Genomic DNA, 22801 nt, shown 5'->3' with positions numbered 1-22801 from the left:
GGAAATGAATGAAGAACAAAATGCAAGAATAAACTAAGAAACTAAAGTAAATACAGAGGAATAAACAGATATGGCAAGACCTTCTGAGCAATAATTAATACAGAGGAATGTATGGCAAGTATAAACAGACACTATTTCCAGATAAAAGGTAAAATAATATTGTTAAAATGTCATGAGTTTGTTGAAATCACATCTAGTACTGAGAATAAATATATCTTACAGACCATAACAGTAAAGAACTGATCACTTATTTATGTTTTTAATTAGATTTGATATATTTATTTCTTCAATATTATTTTTCATGTCAGTGTTAATGTCATGAGGCTGATGACTCCATGACACTTTCATTTGACTCATTAGGATTTGATTAAGAACCACATTTGTTCTTTGTAATTTCTGTCCAGTAAAACTATTAATCTATAAATCAATAGACAGGTCTATATAAAGATATAATCCATGTTTCTGTCTCATATTTGTGTGGCATTAAAAGGATCTGGAACTTTTATTTTTCCACTGAAAGCTCTGGTTTGCACAATAAATGTCAAGTGGGGGAAGTTTTATGGATGATACTCTGATGTCCCATTCTCCTGAAGGCAGCACAGAGCTGCACCACCAGAAACTAACAAACACTGAAGAGAAGAAGAGTTATGATTAATGTAGTTACAGTTCTATCCATGTTTTAATGTTGCAGAGCTCAGTCGTTTTGCAAATAGTTCAAAGTTTAAACTGGCATGTTGTTCATCTTTTATCTGGTCATTTTGTGGAATATGTAACAACTAGAAAATGGCACAAAATAAGAATATTTTTTCCACTCTGATTGGCTGCTGTTAGGCCTACCAGTTTTAACTTGAATGTTCATTGCATTTTTCATAGACACCTGTGAAAATAATTTCTATTCCCATGACTTTTTTTGTTCTCTGGGAAATAATTTTTGATGATAAATATAGAAACAAGCATAAAAATCAAAACATCTACAATTGGCTTCAAAACAGCGTGTTTGATAACATTTGATAACAATAATTAAAACTTCTCAATGTTTTATATTATCTAACAAAATGTTTTCCATCTGGTTACATGGGCTGCTGCATTAATATATCAATGAGCTGCTCTAAGCTATAGTTGGTGATATGTTGTTTGCTGCCAATCATTTATGTGGCTAAAACACAATATTTTTCCATCAGCTTCTAAGTTGATGGAAAAACGTCTGTTAAAATAATTTCAAGGCTCATAATCAACCCAGTACCGGTACCGGTCCACATTCTAAGGGGAGAAAAACTCACCTGGTGTAAATGAAATTTATAGCTCTTGCAGTACGCTTAACCCTCTGATGCATAAGTGGGTCCTTTTTGACCCGGTGAGGTCATCTTTTTGCAATATCTTTGTAATGAAAAGTTTTCATCACTTCATATTCCAGGTATTCCTCAAGAAACGTGTTACTGATATCATGCAATTAAAATTTTTTATCTACCTTTCATACATTTTAAGACATGGCATGTTTTTTGTTACTATGCCATTCTTCCGTGAGTGGGTCCAAAATGACCCGCATTCATTTCCTATGGAATTTAATGGGAATCTTTGTTTCTTACCAACTGTGACTATCAGAAAAACATTTTTTTGTGAACCAAACACACTGAGACCTAAGTGTCGCCCTTGAATAATATTATTGTACACAGCAAGAACTCTTGCATATAAGTATTATCTTTATTTTTTATCTCACAAATGTGTTTGTGTGTGTCAATCATGAGTATTGTGACAGCATCATTGTCACAAATCAGCATATTAGCCTTCTTCAAAGTTAGCCAACTCTGGTTATCTAACCAACTAGCTAACATTACCACCTATACTTTATTGTGCATCTTTATTATTTGTGTGCGTGCGTGCGTGCGTGAGCGCGTGCGTGTCTGACACCATGGATGAGAAAACCAAGAGAGAGAGAATGTGTTGAATGACATGCAAAACCTGTTGATCAATGTGTTCAAGGTTCTTTCTTTTATCATCTCAATAAATAAAACAAAAATTCATACCTATAGAAATAAATGCATAAATAAATGAGCCAGAAAAGTATAGAGTGCCTTCTCTGGGTTGGGGAGGATGTCCTGCCCCAAGTGGAGGAGATCAAGTATTTCAGGATCTTTTTCACCAATGAGGGAAAAGTAGAGTAGGAGATCGACAGGCGGACTGGTGCAGCATCTGCAGTGAAGCGGCGCTGTACCGGTTTGTCGTGGTGAAGAGAGAGCTGAGTCAAAAAGCGGAGCTCTTGATTTACCGGTTGATCTAAGTTCCTACCCTCGTCTATGGTCATGAGTGTTGGCTCATGTCCAAAAGAACAAGGTCATGGATACAAGCGGCCACAATTAGTTTTCCCTTTAGGGTGTCTGGGCTCTCCCTTAGAGATAGGATGAGAAGGTCAGATATTCAGGAGTGACTCAGAGTAGAGCTGCTGCTCCTTCATGTCAAGAGGAGCCAGTTGAGGTGACTGCATCTAATTAGGATGCCTCCTGGACGCCTCTCTGGTGAGGTGTTCTGAGCATGTCCCACCGGGAGGAGACCCCAGGGAAGACCCAGGACACGCTGACGATGTTTCTCAGCTGGTCTGGGAACACCATGGGTTCCCCCAGAGGAGCTTGAACAAGTGGGAGAGCGAACTCTGATGCTCCTGACCCTGCGACCCAACCCCGGATAAACAGAAGATGGATGGATGGATAGATAAATAAATCATACACATAGTATAATAGAATTGAGACAGTAATGTTCGCTACTGCTAGCTAGTTTCAAGAAACGTTCTTTTTTGCAGCCCACCCCATGCCCTCACACACACCCACACACATAATGGATGTTACATTGTCCATTATTGACATTTGATCATTGCTGTTGTAAAATTGCTGCTGTCATTTTGTTTTAAAAATGTTCTACAAATTGTCAGAAATGTTCTACAAATTGTTCTAAAAACGTTTAAAAAAGTGAAAAATGAAAATATTTCAAACATGAAATAATTCTTGTGTGAAATAAAACACAATAGAAAGTATACAAAACATTATTTTGAATCAAAATGACAAAAATAGCATAAAAAAACATTCATTGTAACCCGGGTCAAAAAGGACCCATTCACGGAAGACTGTATAGTCGGTCACTCACGCATCAGAGGGTTAAGAGAAATTAATTTAATTATAGAATGTCATGAATATGTGTGTATGGCTTGTTCAGCCAAGTCCATCACAAATTTGTCGATAATTCAGGAATCCACAAGCTCCAAACAGCAGAAATCCTGTTATCCTCAATAAATCCAGGGTGAATCCCGCCAGGTGTGTCCCCGCAGGACAAGAGGGCTCTACTGCAGTGTTTTTCAACCTTTTTTGAGCCAAGGTACGTTATTTTAATTGAAAAAATCTCGAGGCACACCACCAACCAAAAATGTAAACAAAGATACTCTGTAGCCGCCTATATTACATATTTAGTCATTCTTATCAAAGTTTCTTGAATAGGAATCAAATAAACACAAAAATGCATTTTTATCACATTTTACATTTCTTATTTCAAATTGCACTTAACATGTCCACTTCAAAAATACACCTGAACAGCCACAACACTGTGGTGTTAAATTTAAAGAAGTTGTAGAAAACTTCAAACTGTTTTACAAACTAATCCACCAGCATTCTTTTAGCCGGAATACAGAAAATAATTCTTATTCTGAAAGAAGCAATAATATTTGGGAAACATTTCACTTCATATTCACTGTTACAATATAAAGAGTTGCATGTACAGAATGTCAAAATCTGTATATTTTACCCATGAAAACAGATCTTATTTCCTGGCAGAAATTGAAAGACAAAACTCTTCCTCAACATCTCAGTCTCTCTCTGGTTTTAGTTTTTATAGTAGCCAGGCTTGAGAAGCTCACTTCACACAGATATGTTGTGGGAAATGGACCCATGTTCTTTCCAACCCAACTACTGCTGAGCTTCTCTGTCTTTTCCATCACTGTCGTCACAGTCTTGCTAGATACGATGCTCTCACCGCTACCTGTAACATTCATGCATCACTAATTCTCTTGTTGTAATGTAAAATGTTCTGTACCTACTGCCACCTAGTGATAAAAAAAATAACATGATTACGCCGCTAGTCACTGCTACAGCAGACACTCGAAGATGGCATTATTTGCAGATAATTAATTTTCAAAAAATCTTTTAAAATCAATTACCGTATTTTTCAAACTATAGCGCGCACCATAGTAGCGCCTTCAATTTTTTTTTTTTTTTGAAAACAAAAAAAACACTGGAAGCTGCTCTCGGTTTTCCATAAGGACCCAGCAGAGGGCTGCGTCCTAATAAATCTGCTGCATATATTAATTACGCTGCACTCCGTCTCCAAAGCCGAACCATGGTTTCGTTCACACCGAGCTTAAATGCAGCGGCTCTATTTCCCTCCCGCCAAGATCGACAGCCCGCAACTTAAAAGCTGCATGATATGAGTTTGAAAACGTTTCTCTGTCGTGCCTGCTGCTAGCATGTGGTTGAAAATTAGCACGTTCTTCTTTTGATTTACAATTTTGACTTCTAATGATTCACTTCCTGCTAGAGAGCCCCCTGGTGGTTGACGAAAAATACACAGCAAAGCCACATCGGGCTACAATCCGCATGGTTCAAAGCTTAGGAAAAAAGTAGCAGCTTATAGTCCGGAAAATACGGTACCATAGGTGAAATTGAATAATTTCCACGGCACACCTGACGATCACTCACGGCACACTAGTGTGCCGCGGAACAGTGGTTGAAAAACACTGCTCTACTGTGCCCAGTCTTCTCGTCAAGAAAATTTGGTCAATTGCATTGAGAGATCAGTTGACCAGATCCATAATTTGTAGATTTGGAGGTTGTGCAAGGAAAGGCTCCAAAAATATAGAAAAAGCCAGGGCAAAAACAGAGCAAGCAGGGCAAGGAGGGAGGGAGCAGAGGAAAAAAGCGCCCACCTTCACTGAGAGCAAGAGAGAAATCCTCTTCATGATCCCCATCTGAATTTTACGCATCATCTGGGTTTCACATCTGCAACCCAGCAAAACTTAACAGCTGTAGAGCCTTAACAACAACAAATAAAAAATACTCCATATAAACTGCCTGTCAAGATGGCTGTTAGTTACAAAGTTCATGAAACTGACTTAATATGAGACTATGTACAGAAGACTGATCAACTCAAAACCTGAAACCAACACTCAAACCAAGACCTTGAAAAAAACTGTATTTATTTTTATCCTTGGTTTATTGTTTCTAATATCTGAAATATTTATTTGAAAAATTTGAGTTAACAAATTACTTGAAAAAGTAACTTGAGTTAACAATTACTTGAAAACTACATTTCATCACATTAACATTTTCCTCAGAATACCTACATCTCACTTTTGCTTCCTTAAATAGTTTTAAAGTTTAAAAACTTCTTGGATTGACTGAAAGCACTGCAGTTGTTCAGCAGTAAAATTAATCTTCAAATACTGTACATTTTCTAATTGTTCATGCAGATTAATTGAATAAATGATGATTCTGTTTAATAATTAATCTTGTATGTCTACATAGGACAGATGGTAAAACATGTGAAGAAGCCAAATAAAACCCGTAAAAGAAGAAAGAAGCCGAAGGTCCCAGCAGAGATGACAGCAGATCCTGAGCTTGCCAAGTACTGGGCTCAACGCTACCGCCTGTTTTCCCGCTATGACGAAGGGATTAGGTTGGATCGAGGTTTGTTTACACATCTGGCTCATGTCAGAAACCAGTTTCAATGGGGGATTGGAATCACTGTCCTGTCAGAACACCTAGTTGTCTAGTTTTTTTATTATTTAGCAGATTATTGATTATTTAAGGCATAGATAAATCTTTTAAAGGTTCTCTATTCTCCATCCTCTGTCAGCAGCACGTCAGTATGACCAAACAGACCCTCAGCATGATGTTACTACCAATTTGCCTGACAGTGGGTCATTACATTTAGGCCTAAGCTCCTCAAAACAATGTCTTTTTTTGTCTCCTCTAAAACTACTCCTGAAGCTAGGTCTGAAAAGACTGGTCTACATGAGCAAATGCTAATCTCAGAAAGATATCAGTTCGGAAGCTGAAGCTTCCTGCCTAGGTACCAGGCTCTCAGTCATGGTGATGTACAACCTGCTTCACAGTGGCTCATCACCTTCCAGTTTATGTTAGGCTTGAGTTCATCTGTGTTCTTTGGTGCTCTAGAGCAGGGGTCACCAACTCCAGTCCTCAAGGGCTACCGTCCTGCAACTTTTAGATGTCTCTGCTCAAACACACCTGGATCAAATAAACTGCTCATTTCCAGCCTATTGCCTCTGCCTATTGCAGGAATGAATGCTGGTGAGGAAATTCAGACATTTTGGAGCAGAGGTGAATCTAAAAGTTGCAGGATTGTAGCCCTTGAGGACTGGAGTTGGTGACCCCTGTTCTAGAGCATCGTAGCCAATTTCCCAGATAGTTCAACGCTGGGCACAGGTTCTAACTTTCCAACAAAACAATCATCATAAAATCACATTGAGACTGGTTTTGAAAGCATGAATAAAGTGGCCTCCCAAAGCTCTGACCTCAGCACTATTACATTTATGTTGATTATTTTAAAAATGGTTCAGAACTCTACTATTCCTTATGCAAACAGTAGTCAAATATCCAGCCCACATCATATCAACAGCTTTTTGGTACAAGGATGTTGACTTGAGATGCAACTGGTCAAAGAATATGGAACAAAAAAATGTTTTCTAAAGAGCAGAAAACACTGTGAGCTTAGAACTAAGTCAATGAAAGTGGCAAATATTCCTGATTTCAGTTCTGACCAAAATATTGATTACTATTACTATTTTCCATTGACTCTACTTCAGCAGCCCAGCTCTAGTCAGCCCGGCCTTGCTCTGCTCTACTGAAGTTAGTCCCTTTTCCACAGATCCGGCTTGGTCTGTAGCAGGGTGGCACCTCCTGGACGTGGGGGGTATATTGCTCTGCCTCCAGGCGCCTATGCTCTGTTTCATTACTGTGCGGCTGTATGCGAGTTATTTTTCCGAGACAAAAGAAGAAGAGAGAGCTGATTTATTTTTATAACCTGCTTGTGATTTGTGAATTGTTCTATTTTGGTGCCGCGCATTCATAATATCTTCCAGTATGTTTTAGATGTTGGTAAATTATGGCCGCAGGCCATCAGTGTGGTTATTTCTGCAGTCCTCTGAGTTGTAGGATATCTAATCGGTGTCCATCTTCCTGACTGCCAGTCAGTATTTACCTTCAGGATGTCCAGAGACCTTCACCTTTCAGGAGCAGGGCTAACATGAGCTCAATGCGCTGATTTGCATTTGCTAATTTAAAAAAATGTGGCTGAGCCTGATGTTCTTACAGAGTTGAAGTGCATTAACAATCTATTGTTTTTAACTAGTCGATGTGTTTAATCATGATTCATATGATCAATTTATACTGAAAATGATACTGATCTGACTAGTTCTAGTTTTGATCAACCTTCCATGTTTTCACTTGTTGGTCACTAAGAGTCGATTGGGAGTTTAAAAGTTTAAACTAATAATTTTCAAAGAACAACAACAAAACAGAATCCAGTAATGGTTACAGGTTTTGGACACATTTTCTCACTTTCTTACATTGAACATTTGACAAGAAGACAGCTAAACAGTTAGTCTATAGAATTATATTGTACAAAGTAGAAATTAACAAACATGACTTGTATTTTGTGTTCTTGTTAATATAATAACAACCCTAAGAGTAATGTCAAAATGTTAGATTTGCTTAATAATGTATGTGTTTACTTTTAGAAGGCATTATAAATTCCCAAAGAAGGCAAGTGTCAATGAAATGCATTTATAATATGTAAAATGTAATGCACTGTGTCTAAGGCTCTCCACATTTTGGGGAGGATTGGATTAGGACTGTATTATCTACAATATGAACAATAATGTGTGGAGTGGGTATATAAAAAAGAAAATTTGTTCATTGAGAGCACAACAGTGTTTATTTTTCTTCTGTTTGCATCAACTCTTCTCCATTGAGCTCTGCCATCTCAGTGCTGGTAGCTACTTCCTCCTGAAGGAGATCCATCCAGGAGTTGTTGCTGATCACGTTGCTGACGGTTCCCTTCATCATTTCAGCCATGTTCCCCTTCTTCTGTTCCCTCGGAAAAGTAATCAGATGTTATAGCTTATAGCACATAAATGTATGAATAACACAGGCATACCAATATGGCAGTTACATACAGAGAAGGAATTATTTAAAACGGACATGTTACTTGTAACAAAATTACTTGTAAATTTTAGACCTGTACAGACATACAGCCATGGATAAAATGCCACTTTCGTTTTTATGATGTTCATTCCTCATTTTTATGTTCTGTAGTTGGTTTCGGATTGTAGCTTCCGATTCAGGAAATGCCTGAAGGGCGATTCCAACTAATTTTTCACTACATTGAGCATCTTTAATCTACTCTGGTTACAAAACTACAACACCTACACTCTTCAAATCTGGTCTAGATTATTCTCAACTAGCAGCAAAATAATTAAAACCAAGTTTGGGATTTGTGAAACCTTTTATTTCATTTGTGAAATTTCAATAAAGGTTGATTTCACCACTTCTTTTGCACCTGGATTACTCTAGTGTTGCTCCAGTTCCGAAACTACAATACCTAGACCAGTGTTTCTCAACCTTTTTTGGGCCAGCGCCCCTCTAGCCCTTATTCAAATTCAAAATTTCACACACATGACATTTATTGTGCAAACCAGAGCTTTCAGTGGAATAACAAAAGTTCCAGATCCTTTTAATGCCATACAAATATGAGACAGAAACATGGATTATATCTTTATATAGACCTGTCTATTGATTATAGATTAATAGTTTTACTGGACAGAAATTACAAAAAACAAATCTGGTTCTTAATCAAATCCTAATGAGTCAAATTGAAAGTGTTATGGAGTCATCAGCCTCATGATATTAACACTGACATGAAAAATAATATTGAAGAAATAAATATATCAAATCTAATTAAAAACATAAATAAGTGATCAGTTCTTTACTGTTATGGTCTGTAAGATATATTTATTCTCAGTACTAGATGTGGTTTCAACAAACTCATGGCCCTTCAACAATATTATTTTACCTTTTATCTGGAAATAGAGTGTTTATTCTTGCCATACAGTCTCTGTATTAATTATTGCTCGAAAGGTCTTGCCATAGCAGTTTATTCCTCTGTATTTACTTTAGTTTCTTAGTTTATTCTTGCATTTTGTTCTTCATTCATTTCATTTAGTTTCCTTTGATTATTATTGTCCTCTCTTGGTTTATTGCTATGTTCACTTTAGTTTCTTTCCTGTTGCTAGATTTATTTTATCTTTTATTGACCATCAGTAATATTCACTCATCACCTGCTGCGCTGCCTAATCGTCATGTGTTTCACATCATGTGTTGATTTTTTTCACTGTTCAGCATCAGATTCTCTGTTTTTATGCCATAATTCACATCTAGTTCGTCGCTGCGTTTTATGTCCCGCTTCTCCTGTTTCAGAGTTTAGCGCAATGTGCGCGTCTTCTTTTTTTTTTTTTTTTTTGGCCCCTAAGGTGCAGGGCGGTCTGGAAGCGTATCGATGGGAAACAATTTCTGCATTCTGATTATTGAAATTTAAAAGTGCTGCGGTACAGTTCTTCAATCACCCCCGTTTCATACCGGACCACTTACAGCACCGGTGTTAATGCTATAAAATGAACGCTCTCTATCGTGGTATCACCCATGGAGAGGTTTCTTTATTTCTTTATATAAATAGGTTCATTTTTCAGAGCTGTTGCCTTGCAGCAAGAAGGTTCTGGGTTCGATTCCCGGTCCCTGTCTTTCTGCATGGAGTTTGCATGTTCTCCCTGTGCATGCGTGGGTTCTCTCCGGGTACTCCGGTTTACTCCCACAGTTCAAAAACATGACTGACTGGTTAATTGGCCTCTCCAAATTGCCCCTAGGTGTGAGTGTGTGTGTGTGTGCACGGTTGTGTGTCTCTGTGTTGCCCTGCGACAGACTTGCGACCTTTCCAGGGTGAACCCCGCCTCTCGCCTGGTACGCTAGCTGGAGATAGGCACCAGCACCCCTCTCGACCCCACTGAGGGACAAGGGTGTAAGAGGATGAATGGATGGGTTCATTTTTCAGAGGGATACACAGTGAGGGTGTCGTGATTTTAGCTACCAGTAGCAGGAGAACGGAGCTGCGCCAAGAAGCTAACAGAAGCTAACAAACACTGAACAAAAGAAGAAGAGCTGCCATCGATACAGTTTTACCAAGTTGCTCAGAGTCTAAACTGGCATTGTTGTGCATTTAAGGTGTAAAGTTTTACCTTCGACCAAACGCCCCCCAAAGGCATCCCAGCGCCCCACTTTTGTAAAAATGTCTGCCAGCGCCCCTTTCCATCCTCTGAGCGCCCCCTGGGGGGCGGTACCGCCCATGTTGAGAACCGCTAACCTAGACACTTAAAAATTGGATTAAATTATTCTGTTTTACTGGCTAAAAAATTCGAGCAGAATCAAAAGAAAAGTAAAAATAGGCAAGTGTTTGTTAGTATGACAAGTCACAGTTAAAACCATTACAAAATACCAAACTTCAAACTTGTAAATATTTTGTGACAGCCCTGGGCCTTGTAGGCTGGTCTTGTTGTCCCTTTTTGTGCTCCTCCCATTTGCAGGTGTGCCTGATCGGGTGATTGGAGTGCAGGATACTTAAAGCTGGCTGTCTCCGTCTTTCAGCGGCGCTGGGTGGCTCGTAGCTGGTCGTTGGTGGTTTGTCGCCTGTGGCCTGTGGCCCTCAGCGTCCATTCTGCAGAGGCAATGGTAGTTGCCAGGCTCCAGCTCCCCGTCTTTTGCACTTTTGAGTTTCTTTTGTTTTGATAGTTGTTTTTTGTTAATAAACATTTACTTTATTTCACTTTAACCATGGTATGGTTTCATGTTTTTTGTTACGACCCTGAGCCAGTCGTAACAAATGGGGGCTCGTCCAAAGCAAAGAATTCCTACAGTTTGTAAACTTAATGGTTGAAGGCGTGATGTTTTGTCATTCATCTTTTTTCGTGTTTGTAGGAGTGAGCACTGACGTCACCATTTGGGTGTGACACGTTTTTTTTTTGGCCGGCTTGTTTTGGGCAGCTGTGGCGTATTTGGTAGGTTGGTTCAATATGCAGGTGAGTGAAATGTTTTTTGAGCTTGTGCATCAGTGTTGGTTCTATTTTAGTGACTGTGTCTCCTGCTAGGCTAAGAGGTGCTGTCGCTTTAGACTTCACCTGTTTATTTTGATAGTGTCGTGGGGGTTTGCGGTTAGCGTTCACTGTGCCAGCAGTGATCTCGGGGGCAGTCCGTAAGATTAATTTCTTACTGGTTTGGTGCTTAATAAACCCGCCGCCGATCCACGTGAAGAGCCAGGAATCAGTTTATCAGGTGAGTCGTGGCAGGCAGGTAAAGTATAGTGGGGACATGGTTACTTTGGACCCATTGTGCACTTGTTTCAATTTGTTTTCACTTCACGCTGTAGTTGGCGCTTAGCTGGCGTTTTTTCTTTCTGTGACGTGATTAATTTTCGTCCTGAAAATGGAGTTTGACCTGGAAAGTTTTGTAGCTGATCCCTCTTTGGAGAAGTTTAATAGTACTACTAAAAACGATCTCATAGCCATTGCTGCTCATTTTAACATACCTGTGGTTAAACAAGAGAAAAAGGGGGTTATTAAAGGACGTTTATACGCCGCATTGGTTGAGCAAGAGGTTTTGCCACCTCCCGCACCAAACACACAGGGTGAAGTTGGGCCGTTTTACCCTGAAGTGCGTAAAATGGAATTGGAATTGGAGATGCGTCGTTTGGAGCTGCAACATCAAGTTGAAATGCGCAAACTGGAATTGGAGGCAGTTGCGAAACGCGACTCAGCGCGCGGTTCTGCTGATCAGGACAGCGGTCTGGCAGGGGCCCAGTTTGACATTAATAAATGCATTCGTTTGATTCCACCGTTTTCAGAGTCGGATGTGGACAAGTATTTTGTCTTGTTTGAGCGTGTGGCTAAGACACTCAAGTGGCCTAGGGATGTTTGGCCGTTGCTTTTGCAGTGCGTATTTACGGGTAAAGCACAGGAAGCCTATGCCTCGATGTCACCTGGTGACAGTTTAAATTATGATAAAGTGAAGAGTGCAGTGGAAAAGGCTTACGAACTTGTACCCGAGGCATATAGACAAAAATTTCGCCGCTTTAAAAAATCCGACAATCAGAGTTACACGGAATTTGGGCGTGTAAAAACCGCTTTGTTTGATCGGTGGTGCGCTGCACAGGAGGTAAAAAACTTTGATCAGCTCCGCGATCTACTTTTGCTGGAGGAGTTTAAAAACGGGTTGCCGGAAAACATAGCAACTTACATCAATGAGCAGAAAGCTAAGACCGTGTCTGAAGCTGCAGTGTTGGCAGACGAATACGTTCTGACGCATAAGGATTTTTCAGATCAGGTTGGTTTCAGACAATCTTTTGGGCGAAGCGAGTACCGCATTGATCGGGTTGATGTCGCTGAGCTAAATGAGGCCAGACGATTTAAAAGTCCGGTTGTTCGGGATGATCGGGTTTGTCATTATTGTCACAAACGCGGACACATTAAGGCGGATTGTTATCGGCTTAAAGCTGAAATGCAAAGGTTTGAGACTGCTCCTAAAGGTGTTGGATTGGCTGCACCGGTGCAGAATCATCTAAAGGACGCGAAGAACGTTCAGCGTTCTGAAGTAGGCGTCTCCTATCTGCCGTTTATTCGTGATGGGTATGTGTCACTGCCAAACAGCACGGAAAAGGTTCCAGTTAAGATCCTTAGGGATACTGGCGCGTTTGACTCTTTCATTAGAGCTGATGTTTTGCCGTTCTCGGTTGAATCTGAGACAGGTGCCTGTGTTCCGATGCGAGGAATGGGATTAAACGTCTTGTTTGTTCCACTACATAAAGTATATCTCGACTGTGAACTATTTACGGGTGACGCACAGTTGGCTGTGCGCCCTGCTTTGCCGATTGACGGAGTCTCTGTGATTTTAGGTAACGGTTTAGCTGGGACACATTTGTGGGCGGAGACTGTGCAGTTGGATGGACTTGTTAAGTCGGAGACGATTAAACGAGTCATTTCTCAGACTGACGAGAATAACAGGGAATTCCCGGATGTTTTTACCGCATGCGCAGTTACTCGAGCCATGACGCGTGCTCAGAGCGGGAAAGAGGAAAAATGTGTGAAAAAAATGACTCTTCCATTGTCCAGTTTTCCCATGTCTCTGTCTCGCAGCGAGTTCGTGGCGGAGCAGCAAGCTGATGCTTCTCTTAAGAGTCTCTTCGATCAGGTGCGCCCGCTGAGTGAAATCACGGATGGTGCATGTGGCTACTTCCTGCAGGACTCGTTGTTGGTGAGGAAATGGTTACCCCATGCTGACATTGTGAGCCAGTATTTCAAATAGTGGTTCCCACTAAACTCCGCTCCGCAGTGTTCAAAGTTGCTCATGACGAGTCTGGCCATTCTGGTGTACGTAAAACGTATGACCGGGTGCTCAGACATTTTTACTGGCCGCGTCTTAAAAAGGACGTATCGTCTTACATTAAGATGTGTCATGTCTGTCAGCTCATTGCTAAACCTAATCAGACTTTGAAACCGTTCCCATTACGCCCAATTGTTGCCGCATCTGAGCCGTTTGAGCACTTAATAATTGATTGCGTTGGCCCGTTACCTCGCTCAAAGGCTGGGTCATTATATCTGCTCACTGTGATATGTCAAACTACACGTTATCCAGCAGCCTATCCATTACGGTCAATAACTGCTAGGTCAGTTGTACGTGCGCTCACTCAGTTTTTTTCGGTGTTTGGCATCCCTAAAGTCATACAATCTGACCAAGGAACGAATTTTTCATCACATTTGTTCAGTCAGGTTTTGAAGCAGTTACGGATCCGACACAGTAAAGCAACAGCGTATCATCCAGAGAGTCAGGGGGCGTTAGAGCGCTTCCACAGTCTCTGAAGTCTCTCCTGCGAGCTTACTGTACAGAACTGGCGGGCGACTGGGAGGAAGGTTTGCCGTGGCTGATGCTGGCCGCCAGGGAGGTAACCCAGGAAAGCACCGGGTTTAGCCCAAACGAACTGGTTTTTGCGCACAACGTTAAGGGTCCGTTGGCTGTGGTAGCGCACGGGCTTAAAGAATCCGTTCCACCGACAAACTTGTTGGATTATGTAAATGGTTTCAGAAGACGCTTGTATCTGGCGCGGGATCTTGCTAAAGAGAGGCTGACTGAAGCGCAGAGGAAAATGAAAAGTCTGTTTAATCGCCGTGCTGAGGTTCGCTCATTTCTGCCTGGTGATCAAGTGTTAGCTTTGTGTCCAGTCATGACTTCTCCTTTTCAGGCTAAATTTTCTGGTCCATATACGGTCCTGGAGAGGGTTTCCGACCAGAACTATTTAATATCAATGCCAGAGCGGAGAAAGAAAAACCAGTTGTGTCATGTTAACACGTTAAAAGCATATTATGCTCATGACGTTTTATTTCAGCCTCATGGTGTTACCCCGGTGTGTACCGTAAACAGCCTTGATGGAGGCAGCGAGACCTTCAGCACCACGGATAGCGCAGTGTCACCTGTGAGGAATGACGGCGGTACAGATGAGTTGGACAGCGTTCTGATTCATGGGCGTCTTAACATGGATATTCAATACATTAAAGGGAAAAACAATGTAAAAGCCGATGCGTTATCTCGCGCTCTAGTTTAGTAGTTTGTTTTGTGCTCTTTTTTCTTTATTTCCTTTTCTTGTCCTTAAAAGAGCTTCTGAGTGCACCAGTTGCTGGTTTGGAAAGTGGAGTAGGGAGAAGAAAACCTGGGCATTACATATCTACTTTGCTAAGTACGACTGGTAAAAATGGTGGCTGTGTTTGTTTACGCACGGTGAGTTAGGCAGGAGCAGGGTTCCTTGTAGGAACCTGCTTTTTATGGGTGGGGGTGTGACAGCCCTGGGCCTTGTAGGCTGGTCTTGTTGTCCCTTTTTGTGCTCCTCCCATTTGCAGGTGTGCCTGATCGGGTGATTGGAGTGCAGGATACTTAAAGCTGGCTGTCTCCGTCTTTCAGCGGCGCTGGGTGGCTCGTAGCTGGTCGTTGGTCACTGGTCGTTGGTGGTTTGTCGCCTGTGGCCTGTGGCCCTCAGCGTCCATTCTGCAGAGGCAATGGTAGTTGCCAGGCTCCAGCTCCCCGTCTTTTGCACTTTTGAGTTTCTTTTGTTTTGATAGTTGTTTTTTGTTAATAAACATTTACTTTATTTCACTTTAACCATGGTATGGTTTCATGTTTTTTGTTACGACCCTGAGCCAGTCGTAACAATTTTTATTTCACAGCTTTTCTTTGATTTCAGAGATTTGAATGTATCTCTAATTCTGTTTGTAGTTTCATGAGAAGCTCTTCTCTCTCACTTCAAAAAAGAGATTCAGTTAAATTATTTTTTCTGTGTTTTATACATGATGGGTTTTTTTTTTTTTTTTTGGATTCTCATATTGATTCAGTCACTTTAATTCTCTTACATCTCTATTTGGTCATGTTCAATTTATTCCACTGCCTCATCCCTGTCTAGGGCTTTTGTGTTTTCCGGTGCATTTGTGGATGCCTGAATTACATCTAAAACTAATGTTAAAAACTGCTTCCTAAAAACACAAATATTTTCTTTACATTTTAATGAAGATAATTTACAGATCTTTCCTTTTTCTTTATCCTAATATGTTTCATTATTTCAGACCCTGCTTCTCACCCATTTCTACTTATTTTTGTTCTGACTAGTGGACTTTTAAACAGCAAATTTCTTTTTAAAAATGTGTTTGTTGAGCAAATGGTCTTTTTGCACAAGTTAATAAGCTTAATGGACAGGTAAAACTGAAAGGGATTGCATGCAGGAAAAGGGAACAGAACCCCAGATGCTGCATCATTGACTGTTGTCTTCTCATATGGTGTCATGATGAGGTGGTTTTAAATATTTTGCTATTAGAGCAAAAAAATCTAGTCTGGGTTTGAAGTGTGTGTGTTGTGGATTTGGAATTAAAGCAGTTCTAGTGTGGTCCAGATGCATAAAAAGGGGTGAAATTCAACCTTTATTGAAGTTTCACAAATCAAATAAAGGTTTCACAAATCCCAAACATGGCTTTAGATATTCTATTACTTGAGAATAAACTAGTCGATGTTTGAAGAGTCTTGGTGTTGCAGTTTTTTAGTAGACTAGATTAAAGATGCCGAATGTAGTGAAATATTAGTTTTTAATTGCCCTTTAAGCATTTCCTAAATCAGAAGCTGCAATCGGAAACAAATTTCACCATTGCGAAGCCCGTGGCATCATCGAAGCAGGAAGCTGCCGCTACTAAGGTGTGGCAGATCCACTGGCTGTTTTCTAAATAAAATCCTTAATATTCAATCTGACACAGTAGCTTATTGCATGTCACCAAAGCTAGAAGCTGCCGTTATAAAGTTGCCGGCAGCTATGAAAGGTTGTGGCATGTCATAAAAACTGTGGCAGTCCACTGGCCGGTCAGGGCAAGTTGTGGCAGGTGTCACCGGAAGTGCCACTTCACTGCCACGATTTAGCTTGCTGTCTCTCAAAAAAGCAGGTACCAGGCTCGAAAAAACGCTAGTGGAAACTCTCGCAAAGCAGACCTAGTAGAGTGGAGTCAGGCCCATTAGAACCAGTGGAAATGGGCATATTATTTCCATAAGCATGCAGCATCAGTCCTAATCAGTAGAGGTAGTTACTGCATCTGAGAGGGAGCTGCCTCGTCTGTAAAATTAGAGCCACGCACAGAAAAAAGTTGCACCTAAACACACACACAATAATGCACAAGCTAGGGATCCAAGTTATTAGAAAAACATGTAAAATTGAAGAACATTATAATGTGGCTTGCTATAAATGCAACTCACATCAAACAAATAGTTTTAAATCATTTTCTCATTGCTACACAGCAACACTATGATTCATATTTTGAACTCCAAGGAATGTTTTTGGTAAGGAATGCAGGCCGCTGAAGTAAAGATTTGGTGCAACACAGCAGTTTGTCAAATTGCTCTGTTCTCATGGTTCGGGTCTAAACTCCATGCATGTTATGAACCCACATTCGATCTCTGTATCCTTTGAATTTTAACTACTTCAGCATGCTACTACGAGCTGCACAGTTCTGGAAGTTTCTTCCCCATCAGGTGGTCTCCACACTCTGTGTTCATTCTGAATGTTTACTCCGTGTTGCAGAGGGCTGGTTTTCTGTGACACCAGAGAAGATTGCTGAGCACATTGCCCTCAGGGTGGAACAGAGCTTTGCTGACTCCCAGGTGGTGATCGATGCTTTCTGTGGTGTGGGAGGAAATGCCATCCAGTTTGCACTCACTGGAAAGAGAGGTGAGCTTACTATTTATTTTGTGCTCTCTTGATTTCACATACCAGTGGAGGGAACTTTACATTCTGGAGAAAATGAAAAGGATAACATTGGGTTTCTGTTGAACACTTTGAACTCCCCTATGAACACAGAATATGTAGTTTGTTCCCTGTGTTGTTACATCAACCCTCTACAAGATAGAATTGCCCCTACATTGTGCAAGTGCTGAGTTGATTTTTTTTTTTTTCATTTTAATTTATTATTTTGTTTTAATTATTATGCCCTGTGGCTTTTCTAGTCTTGGCGATTGATATAGACGGAGAACGGCTGGCCATGGCTCGGCACAATTCTGTGGTCTACAATGTGGTTGACCGAATTGACTTCCTTCAAGGAGACTTCCTTCAGCTGGCGCCCACTCTGCGTGGTGACGTAGTCTTCCTGTCCCCACCGTGGGGCGGACCGGACTATTTGAATTCGGATGTGTTTGACATTCAGACCATGATGGAACCTGATGGATATCCTTTAAAGTGATGCCAGTTGAAATGTTGTATTTGTTCACTTGCTTGAAGAGTGTACCAAAAGCTGTGGCTAAACTCTTTTACATTTAACACATTAAATAAATTTTAGTCCATTTAAACTCCTAAAGAGAATATTATAAGTGAAGTAAAGTTTGTTTTTATAGCACATTTCAGCAATAAGGCAGTTCAGTTTTTACATGTTAAAAACATAATAGAATTAACAAATATCAGAATTCATAATAGACATTCCTGTCGGGAAAAATTGTCAGCTTTGATTCAAAGAACTGAAATAAATCTTATTGATAAAGATTTGTTTTCATTCTTAACCAGTGATACCTTCAGGATCTTCAGCCAAGCGAAACGGATAACAGAAAATATTGTGTATTTCCTGCCTCGCAACACAGATATGAATCAGGTATACGTTTTCCTTATGTGCTTATGTAATGCATTACAGAATTTAACATAAAAATAAGCCTCCTTCTTATACAGAAATATTGCATACATTGTCTCAAATGCTTAGAGTATATGGTACCAAAGTGGCTCCTTATTTACACCAGACCTGATGTAGGATGCATGATGTAGGATCACTGCAGATGTTCACAGCCTCAGCAGTGACCAAAATAAATGCAAATCAGTTTTGCATCGAATGAAGCCTTTCTTTTTGTACATATAGTTGAAATTAGAAGTTTACATACACTTAACAGACATTTTTTTCTCACTGTTTGAAGTTAATCAGATCAAATTTCTCTTGTTTTAGAATTACCAAAATTATTTATTTGCCAAATTCCACAATAATGGGAGAAGGAATGGGTAAAAAAAAATTACATTTTTATTAATGTCTTAAAAATTAAAAAATTATAGAATGATCACTGTCTCTCTAAACAATTAGAGAATCCCAGATGATGATGCCACAGCTTTGGAGAAGTCTGATAAGTTAACTGACACATTTAAGTTAATTGGAGGTGGACCTGTGATGTTAAAGTCAAACTGTGGACAAGAGAATTCACAATTTCCAGATGCTTGAAGGTGCTGCATTCTTTTTAAGTTTCTCAACTTCTGGTTTCAACTATAGAAACACACCTTTTAACTTCAGAATAAGGTTAATAAATGCCTACAATTTCACAATCACATCATTTTCAATTAAAAAGGCCCAAGATTTATCCAGATGGGTTTCAGGTCACAACTCAAATAAACTATTCAACAATTTACTGAAAACGACTTGATCCCCTCCAACTGACTCAACCTTTCTTATCAGTTTGTTGAGTCTGTTTGAGTTATTCACCTTCATTGCAGCACCCCAGCACATCACCGCATTGAAGATGGAACTAGCCACTGATGACTGATAGAACATGAAGAGCATCCTACTGCAGATGTTAAAGGACCTGAGCTTCCGTAAAAAATAGTCTGCTCATGGCCTTTTTGTAGAGCACATCAGTGTTTGTAGTCCACTGTAGCTTCCAGTCTAAGGTAATACCAAGGTACTTGTAAGATTAAACCTGCTCCACATCTGCCCCTGAGATGGAGATTGGGAGTAAATGTGTTTTAATAACCATAAAATAATATTCTGACCTAGCCTCTCTCTCAATAATAAAAGAGGGGATAGGGCACACTAACTATGTGACCTACAGTTGGTGTTACAAATGCAATGTTAAAACAAATATTTTCATGTAAAGCAGAGTGGATTGCAAAAAGAAAACATTTTAAAGGTTTTAATATAAAATTCAACATTGTGATTATTTGAAGGCATTTTTCTTTTCTAATTCCATAATACCAGAAACTTTCACACATAGTTAAACAGTGAAGCCGGGTTCGCTACAGTGGTATTATTGTATTATCTTAGCAGTTAGGGAGAAATAATATCTAGTGTGGACTTATAGTCATGGTACAACCAATGTAACACAAGATGAATTCTTCATGTGATAACAGGAGAGCCAAAGTGTTGAAATTTGCAGATAATGAATTATTAATGAATTAACATTTTCTTTAGTGGGAAACTCTAGAAATGCTTTTGATGTAAAATTTATTATTGAAATCGCTGGATTAATAAACATAATAAATTTAGACACAATAAAAATTAAAATCAGTAATCAGGATCCATGAGTTTCAGACCATAGATTTTACCTCTTAGAATCGATCATTTCCTTGGACTTTTACTAGTTGGCACTGAATCAATCTAAATTCAGTATGTATATTTTTTACGTATTTTTAATTTGTACACTGAACATTGATCAGGATCCTTTGTTGTGCTTGAACTAAATAATTCATTTAAAAAACAATAGCACAATAAAAATTTCAGTTGTCCAATAACAAAGCTGTAGAGGAGAAGCTTCAGAGACCTGAGTGAAGTTGGCCCAATGTTGGTGTCAAACATTTGTGCTGGTTTGTGCAGCAAAAATTTTAGTTTGTGCAACTTTGGCTTTGAAGATATTAATTAAAGTTTAAAGGTCAAAATGTCAATCAATCCCCCGCCCCCACTTTCAAAAAATCTAACAAAATAAGTGTCATCAACCAACTCGGCTACGTTTGTGCTGGTTTGTGCAGCAAAAATGTTTGTTTTGTGTATTGATGACTGTTGATCATAAAATTAAGATGGAAACAGCAGACTAGATAGTTAGCACATGTTTTGATCTAGTCCTACTTTTCGTATTTCAACAGTACAGTTTTCCTAATAGCACCCTCTGGTGATCGGAAACTAAAATACAGGTGACCGAGTGTGTTTTGGGAAGTGTTGTACAAGTTCATTCTAAATAAGACCTAGTTCCAAGTGAATTTCATCAATGTTAAAATTAATCATGTTCATAGGCTAGCACTTAACAATTTTGAATTAAATTCACAGATCCAGCATGAACTGATGTTCATCGACCTTTAAAGACCTCTGGAAACATTTTTCTTAACATCTTTAGAATGATAGCACAAAGGAAAATTTTTGCTGCACAAATCAGCACAAATGTAACTGAGTTGATTGACACCTATTTTGTTTGATTTATTGAAAGTCGGGGGTTGATTGACTTTTTGACATTTCATTAATATCTTCAAAGCCAAAGCAGCACAAATGAAATTTTTTGCTGCACAAACATAGTTGAGTTAATTGACACCCATTTTGTTTGTTTGATTTGAAGAAGGTGGAGGGACTGGTTGAAATTTGATGACCTCTAGAAACATTTCTTTATATCTTTAAAATGATAGCAGCACAAACAAAAAATTTTGCTGCACAAATGTAGCACAAATGTTTGACACCAATATTGTCTGATTTGAAGAAGGTGGGTGGGGCCAACTTCACTCAGGTGCTTTACTGTGAAGTGAAAATAGTCTCAAAATATCTGTGCGTGTGTAAAAGGATTTGTGTGTGTGTAAAAATATGTGCGTGTATAATACTGGATTTGTAAACCTTAAAAATAAAATAAATCTTCTCCTACGCCTATAAATGTTGAAAAAGTACAAACAAGTCACCTGGTGCACACACACAAAACTGCATTTACACACAGATCCAGTTACGAGTGCACGAGTGTTTGTGAGACCCGTTTGACTCTTCGGGGAAGCTCCCAGATTTGTGTGTAGGATGATGCGTTTACATGCTAGTAAAAGCTGGGTCATCTGAGTTTTACTGTGAGTCTAGTGTTTTTATTCTCTAAACGTTTCTCACTGTGCTTGTTCGGCAGAAAACTGTATATCTCAGCACTTCCTTCTAATATCCTAAAATTATTTAAAGACATAATGTGCATTTTTGAGCGGTACCGGAGACTAAGTAGTCTGAAAAAAGATCACTGGGTGGCGGAATGGTTCGCTGGCCGGAAAAATAGCCAGGCAAACCCAGAAGCAAGACAGAGCGTCCCGGTGGTCTGTCCTCTGAAGTAAGTAGGAGCTAAACCTGCAGGCTTTGCTGTCCGATTATAATGAGAAATGGAGTAATTATAAATGATTTCAGATTACGTTTTATATGTCTGGTATTTTGATACTCTGCTCTCCTCATATTTTTCTGTTAGACGGAGCTAATGTTTATGTCAGCTATGCTACTTTAGCTCTTTGCAGCTAAGCGTGGATTTTTAGTGTAACTCAGCACAGTTTGATAGTCTGTCTTCAGTCTTAACTTCAACCCAGGTTGATCTAGTTTTATGATGCCAAAGTTGGCAAGCATCTTCAGGAAATTATATCAGTTATGGATGTTGGTCACTTTCACTGAAACTGTATTTTGTTGCTTCAGCAATATTGAAGGTAGACCTGGACCTGCAGGAACATCGTCTGCTGCTAGACTTTATTCACCAGAACAAACTGAAAGGTACTTAATTTATGTTGACTTCTCAACATACTTAAGGATTTAATCTAATGTTCACACATAGGCCTGTCACAATAATCAATAAATTAATTAATCTGACGATAAATTAAAACAGTGGTCCCTAAGTTACGGCCCGCGGGCCGGATCCGGCCCGCCTCCACATTTGGTCCAGCCCCCTGAACAATACCAGAGAGCATTTAGATTTTTTTTTCATATACCATATTTTCCGCACTATAAGCCACTACTTTTTTCCTAAGCTTTGAACCTTGCGGCTTATAGCCCAGTGCAGCTTATATGTGAATTTTTCTTCAACCACCAGGGGGCTGTTTAGCAGGAAGTGAATCATTGGAAGTCAAAGTTGGAAATCAAAGAAGAAAGCTCCCATTAAAACGGAATTAGGTTTTAATAGGGAATTAAAATTTGAGAATGTTGTTAATCAGTTAAATAGCATTGAGGGGGGGAAAAAAGATTTTTCGTTTTTTAAATAATACTCTGATCATTATGAGAATTTGAGTTATAGATATTAGGATCCAATAGATGGCAGTAGTACAACAATAATGGATGCAAGCTGCCGTTGAAATCTAAAGAAGAAGAAAAAAGAAGAAAGCGCCCATTTTCATTTACCACATT

The 22801-nt window shown here is 39.5% G+C and overlaps 1 protein-coding gene across 1 annotated transcript in view; it reads left to right on the top strand.

Annotated features, from left to right (window-relative positions):
• Positions 1 to 22801, top strand: part of tgs1 (trimethylguanosine synthase 1) — a 110038-nt gene that overhangs the window by 77996 nt on the left and 9241 nt on the right. The window contains exons 10-13 of the mRNA XM_008433524.3: positions 5562 to 5723; positions 17257 to 17403; positions 17679 to 17895; positions 18235 to 18313. Of these exons, the coding sequence (XP_008431746.1) occupies positions 5562 to 5723; positions 17257 to 17403; positions 17679 to 17895; positions 18235 to 18313 (605 nt within the window). The remainder of the gene's footprint in view (positions 1 to 5561; positions 5724 to 17256; positions 17404 to 17678; positions 17896 to 18234; positions 18314 to 22801) is intronic.

The sequence above is a fragment of the Poecilia reticulata genome, chromosome 17, assembly GCF_904066995.2.
Source record: "Poecilia reticulata chromosome 17, P_reticulata-male-v2, whole genome shotgun sequence".
Taxonomy (NCBI): Eukaryota; Metazoa; Chordata; class Actinopteri; order Cyprinodontiformes; family Poeciliidae; genus Poecilia; species Poecilia reticulata.
The sequence above is the reverse complement of the archived record's forward strand: the minus strand, read 5'-3'. Positions and strand labels throughout refer to the sequence as shown.